General features: G+C 42.2%; 1 protein-coding gene across 1 annotated transcript in view; it reads right to left on the bottom strand.

The window, feature by feature from the left end:
- ATP6V0A1 (ATPase, H+ transporting, lysosomal V0 subunit a1) overlaps positions 1–6,000 on the bottom strand; it is a 60,182-nt gene that overhangs the window by 32,725 nt on the left and 21,457 nt on the right. The window contains exons 6-8 of the mRNA XM_008571873.1: positions 3,704–3,807; positions 3,051–3,177; positions 839–921 (exon numbers count right to left, since the gene is read on the bottom strand). Coding sequence (XP_008570095.1) covers positions 839–921; positions 3,051–3,177; positions 3,704–3,807 — 314 coding nt within the window. The remainder of the gene's footprint in view (positions 1–838; positions 922–3,050; positions 3,178–3,703; positions 3,808–6,000) is intronic.

Raw genomic sequence — 6,000 nt, 5'->3', positions numbered from 1 at the left:
CCAGCCCGTGGCTCACTCGGGAGAGTGTGGCTCACTCGGGAGAGTGTGGTGCTGATAACAGCAAGGCCACGGGTTCAGATCCCATATAGGGATGGCCGGTTAGCTCACTGGGTGAGCGTGGTGCTGACAACACCAAGTCAAGGGTTAAGATCCCCTTACTGGTCATCTTTAAAGAAAAAAAAAAAAAAGAAAAAAGAAAAGCAAGTAATATTGTAAACTGCTGGAGAAAAATGGCAGGGAAAAACTCTGCCCCTAAGACAGAATTTCAGAAAATTGAAGGATACAGTGCCTATGGCACTATGCTGGACATGTAGACCCACTGTCCCAGAATAATGTGGCACTTATAAACCATGAGTTCTAATTACTTTTTCCCAGGGAAAGGATATCGTGGTTTTGATGGTACTTTTAAAAAATGAATTTAGGCTATTTCTAATTGTTTAAAACAGCCCTAACATTACTAAAAGTAATAGTCAGTGGGGCCGGCCCGGTGGCGCACTGGATAGTGCACCGCTTGGGAAGCGCGGCAGCGCTCCCGCCCGAGGGTTCGGATCCCACATACAGACCGGCTCCCGCTCACTGGCTGAGCGAGGCGTGGGAGCAACACCGAGGTTTGCAATCCCGTTGCCGGTCCCTGGTCCGGTACGGGGGCAACACTGAGGGTTGCGATCCGTTGCCGGACACGGAAAAAAAGACAAAAGACAAAAAAAAAAAAAAAAAAAGAAATAGTCAGTGTGTCAAGGTGCACTGAAAAGATTCATGTTTCACTATTCTGAATTCTACGGCTCAACGGTTAAGCCACACAGCTGTGCCCTCCTAGGTGGAGGCATGTTACTCTTACCCTTCACAGATTTTCTTGACTCTATTTTTCAGTTGATCACCTTGGAAGAAAATGATAAACACAGACTTGTGCACGTAGTCGCCCTAGGTCCCAGAATCAAAAACCAAGATTTCAGACTTCTCAACCTGAATGAAAATTTCTTAAATAACTAACTTTTCTTGTGTGACACAGGAACAACAGGAATCCATTAAGGATACAGCAATCCTATACTTTAACCACTACTTTCACTCCATTTCTTGAGCTTCACTATAAGACCATCTGCCCTATAATCTCTAATTCACAAAAATCTTCCTCTATTTGTTTTTAGATTCAATCAGGAGCTTGACAAACTAAGAGTTCCTCTTAGCACTATTTAGCCTTATTTACCAATTCAACTTTATTATTATTTTGTGTTTCGGTGGCTGGCCACTATGGGGATCCAAACCCGTGACCTTGGTGTTATAAGGCCATGCTCTAACCAACTGAGCTAACCAGCCAGCCCCCAATTCAACTTTAAATCTTACACTGCCAGAATAACAAAAGTATAAAGGGGAGGAAAGAAAAGGAAGCCATTCCTGTCTATTCTGGGACTTGGAAATCCCCAGATAGAGGTGGCTGACTAACTACAAACCATTGAGTCACTGGGAAGAATGCTGATATAGAATCTCACAATTCATGCCAGTTTAGACTCTATGGGCAGGGAGGAAAGTGATCCATTTCAAACACCAAGTTTACACCTGGAGTCTGATGTAAGGACTAGAAGGAAAGATGAGAAAAATAAGGCATATGGAGCGTTAACCAGATTGTCTCTGACTGCCTGTATTTTTTCATATTCCTATAGAGCATACATGGTTTTTATAACATAAAAACAAACAAAACTTTAGAAAGATAAAAAGAGATGAGGAGTGAATAAAATTAGTCCCGACAGTCGTAAGTCCCTAAGTTCTCTAGGCTAAACTGCAGCCATTTTTGTGCAGCTGCTCTGTCACAGCCATTTGGGCCTCCCTTTCCTGGATGTGTTGATAAATAATCTTTCTGTTGCCAAGAAGAAATTTGACTGAATATTCCTGACAGCAGCTGCACATTAGGTGTGACTGCAGATTACAATGCTTCCACAACCCAAGACAGCCTTCGATCAGATTGTAAACCTGCACCCCTAGGCTAGGGGGTTCACCTTAACCTAAGTGTCACGACACTCCTCCTCAGCACAGAGAGTAAAGCCACAGAACTGCATGACCCACCAATCCGAGAAGTCTCACAATACAATCTCTCTTCTTAGGTAGAGCAAAGAATACTAATTTAAGAACTTTACAGGGCCGGCCCCATGGCTCACTCGGGAGAGTGTGGCGCTGGTAGCGCCGAGCCTGCGGGTTCAGATCCTATATAGGGATGGCCGGTTTGCTCACTGGCTGAGCGTGGTGCAGACAACACCATGCCAAGGGTTGCAATCCCCTTACCAGTGAAAAAAAAAAAAAAAAAGAAATTTACAACATGATTAGAACAGAAAAAGTAACTCTAGGTTTCTAAATAACACTAATATAAAGGTGAAGTAAAATTTTTGCAGTGTATTTAATCTTTTTTGCTCGTAATCCCTGAAATCAGGACTCTCCATACTCATGTAAGTTTAGGTTATGAACTCTGTCCCATTTTGTCAAATGCCAAGATGGTAAGCTGTTCCTATTCTCCAAAGCCCTGGCTGGAGAAGATGACCGTATCTTGCATAATATACTCATACATTCTTAAACTAAGTTTCTGATTGTCCCAAAAAACAAGTAGACAAAAAAACCTTACCAAGTAAAATTTCATCAGCTTATAAAGATCACAGTTTAGGAAATCTCTCCTTCTCTTTTTATGCATAAATAATACCAAATTTGGAACCAGGTGTCTTGATTTAAGTTAATTCTCACAAAAGGCAAATTTTCTTTTAGTCCCAGATCAGTAACAGGATACATATAAAGCTAAAGTTTAAAATAAGCGGAAAAAACACATTTCCAATCAAAACATTACAAGGCTAAGCTTGAAAATACATATATGTCATGTATACACCATATGTATACACATGACGGGAGTTAGAGGAAAAGAGCCGTCAGTCCTTTGAATTCCCAGATCAAAGCAGGGATAAACACAAGGGCTCCTCTGCAGAAAGGCCAGATTCAGGTGGCACCAGGCTGTGTTATTGCTCTGGGCTCCCTTTACAAGACCTGCTCCACAAGATGCAATTTCCTTGTCTTACAGTCACAGGATCCTCCAGGGGGTTCTCGATTTCAGCCTGTCGCAGGAATACATTCCCCCGGCACACCCGCCAAAGCATGCGCTCAAAAGTAGGGATGCGCTCCCGGTTAATCACACCAGCCACGAAGCTGTGGGAAGAAGAGCCAGATTGGGAACTCTATTCCACGTCATGGGCAGGGAGGTTTTAAGACAAAGAAGAAGGGCCGGCCCCGTGGCATGCTCGGGAGAGTGTGGCACTGGGAGTGCTGAGGCCGTGGGTTCAGATCCTATATAGGGATGGCCGGTGCGCTCGCTGGCTGAGCGCGGTGCGGACGACACCAACCCAAGGGTAACGATCCCCTTACCGATCACATTAAAAAAAAAAAAAAAAAGACAAAGAAGGAAAGTGAGAGGAGGGGGCAAAGACTACACACATAAGATTATGTGTTCTTATGTCAAAATGGCTGCCAAGTCTTATTCCTGATCTCACCTCTGGACCCAGCAGAGGGTTAACAGAACCACTCAGGAACTGAATCCAGAGAGACTTAAGAATACCTCTCAATAGGCCAGAAGAGAGCTCATCCTGTAGGAAGTGAATCCACAGCCTTGCTGCTCTTTGAACGGCAAAGGTGAACGTGGTCCCACTGGGTATGGAAAGGTTGAAGTGGTACTCACCCAAGTCTTAAAGGCGTGCCTCTTCCTATCTCACTTGGCTCCAGGAGGGATGAGGACTCTTCCAACAGGTCTGGATCCGCCATCTGCTGATGATGCAATTCAGCCTGAATTCACAAATCAATTAATATCTAATGAAAATAGTTAGTGGCATGCAGGGAACGAGGAACCAGGAGGAGACAGGCTCAGAAAATAAAGATGAAAAAAAAAAAAAAAAAAACCCACACCAAAAGATATGACATACCCACAAAAAGAAGACAAGAAGCATAGGGGAAGAGAACAGAGGAAATAAACGCAAGGTGAAGAAAGCATAAACGCCCCAGTAAAGCATCTGGGAACATGGTTTTAGAAATAAGGAACAAAAGGAAAAACGTTAAATGATGGTGACATGCATAAATCTGTTATTTGGTGGAAGCCATTTTCTCTCCTATGTTTCCCTGAATAAACCATGAAAGTACCAGGAAATACCTTTGCATGTGGGTAGGAATCTGAAATGTCCTCCCTTCTGAGCAAAAACAAAGCAGCTCTGCAGATACTCTCAACATTTAATTTCCAGGCAGTAGAATTTTCCCCTTGTGAAAATGTGAAAGATGGAGACTCTCTTTCCAAGAAAGAAGCAAGGCACTGTCACTGTCTTCAACCCAGTGTGATCGTGAAAGACAGGAGGGGCCTCTCCATATGTCCAGCTTTTCCAGGCCCTCAAAAATGCAAAACAGCATGGCCACATATAAAATGCTCCAAACCAATGGGTTTAAAGAATATTTCTTCCTTCAAGAGGATAAGAAAACATAATGGCTGGGCCAGCCTTAGTCTTAGAGGCTTCCATGCAGGGGAGAAAAAGTGAAATATCTGAATGTCTTATTTGCCGACTACAAATCTAGGAATATTAAGTTCATATAGGCTTTACAGTTGAAGGATTCTGGAAAACACAGCTCAAGAATCAAGTGAAGAAAAAGCAACAGATAATAAATCAACGTAGAGCTTGTGGGCTGGTTTAATTGGTTAGATTCAAAATGATTTCCACCATGACAGTTTATACAATGAAATGAAGGAGGAGAAGGATTTTCCCAGACACAGGTCTAATTTCCTAGCCTCTCTCTACCTAATTCACCCTACCACCCTTCACTCCCGTCATAAAGGAGAAGCTACCCGAAAAATAAAATCCAACCAACTTCTCCACTGCCTGCTCTCCCCATCTTTAATAATCCATGAGCTATTTGTTTGACCAAAGACTAGATGTAAGCCAGAATAGTCTTCCTTTTCAAAAGCAAAACAAAACAAAATGTCTGGAGAATTTTTCTCTATCATTTTCATTTCATTTCATTTATTCTACTCCCGTCAACCACTCTGTCAAAATATGTCACGTGGGAACCTCACCCGATAAAGTCATAGGACCACAATGTAACAAAGAGGGGGGAAAACAGTATAAACCAGATGATAAATCTGACTGCCTTATTAATAAAGTGAAAGCAATTGTTTTGGGAAATAAGGACAAACGGATCAAAAAACAAAATAAAAAACAATCAAAAAACAAAGAAGAAAAGGAGGTGCAGGCACTGGGTACACCAGAAGGTTAGAGAAATACTGTCACGAGACTGGGAAGATTAAGATGAGATAATGGGAACACCAGTGACCACTTGCTGTCACATGGAAGTTTAGGGAGTTCTTTTTGTTTCTACTTGAAATCAAATCAGCTGGCCACAAGCAACTTGTTTTTGAGGATCCAAATGACATTTCAATTTGTTCTTGGGATATCTATTGGCAAAAACCAGTGAAACTTATTTGACTTCCTGCTCACAAGACTCCCTCCTACTTGCCTGCATGGGTTCACAAGACCCGGTTTGAGTAAACCCTAAAAATCAAACTCAGTGCAAACGTTATCTAAAAGGGACAACTGACGGAACAGCAGACGGTGCTTAGCAACTAGACCACTCCAAAGACTGTATCAGGGACCCTCTGAGAATCAAAACTGCAGAACTAAAGTTAAACAGAAACTTGGAATAACATTCTAATTACTAATTTCACTACCTCATACTTAAGAATCCTAAGTCTTAGGACAACTGACGGAACAGCAGACGGTGCTTAGCAACTAGACCACTCCAAAGACCGTATCAGGGGCCCTCTGAGAATCAAAACTGCAGAACTAAAGTTAAACAGAGACTTGGAATAACATTCTAATTACTAATTTCACTACCTCATACTTAAGAATCCTAAGTCTTAGAGAGGAAAGTTAAAATCTTTTAAATAAAATCATGCCTAGTAGGAGAGTAGGATGACCGGAATCACTAACTGAGGGCCTT

This window comes from Galeopterus variegatus, unplaced genomic scaffold (genome assembly GCF_000696425.1).
Source record: "Galeopterus variegatus unplaced genomic scaffold, G_variegatus-3.0.2 Scaffold733, whole genome shotgun sequence".
In the NCBI taxonomy this organism is placed as follows: Eukaryota; Metazoa; Chordata; class Mammalia; order Dermoptera; family Cynocephalidae; genus Galeopterus; species Galeopterus variegatus.
The sequence above is the reverse complement of the archived record's forward strand: the minus strand, read 5'-3'. Positions and strand labels throughout refer to the sequence as shown.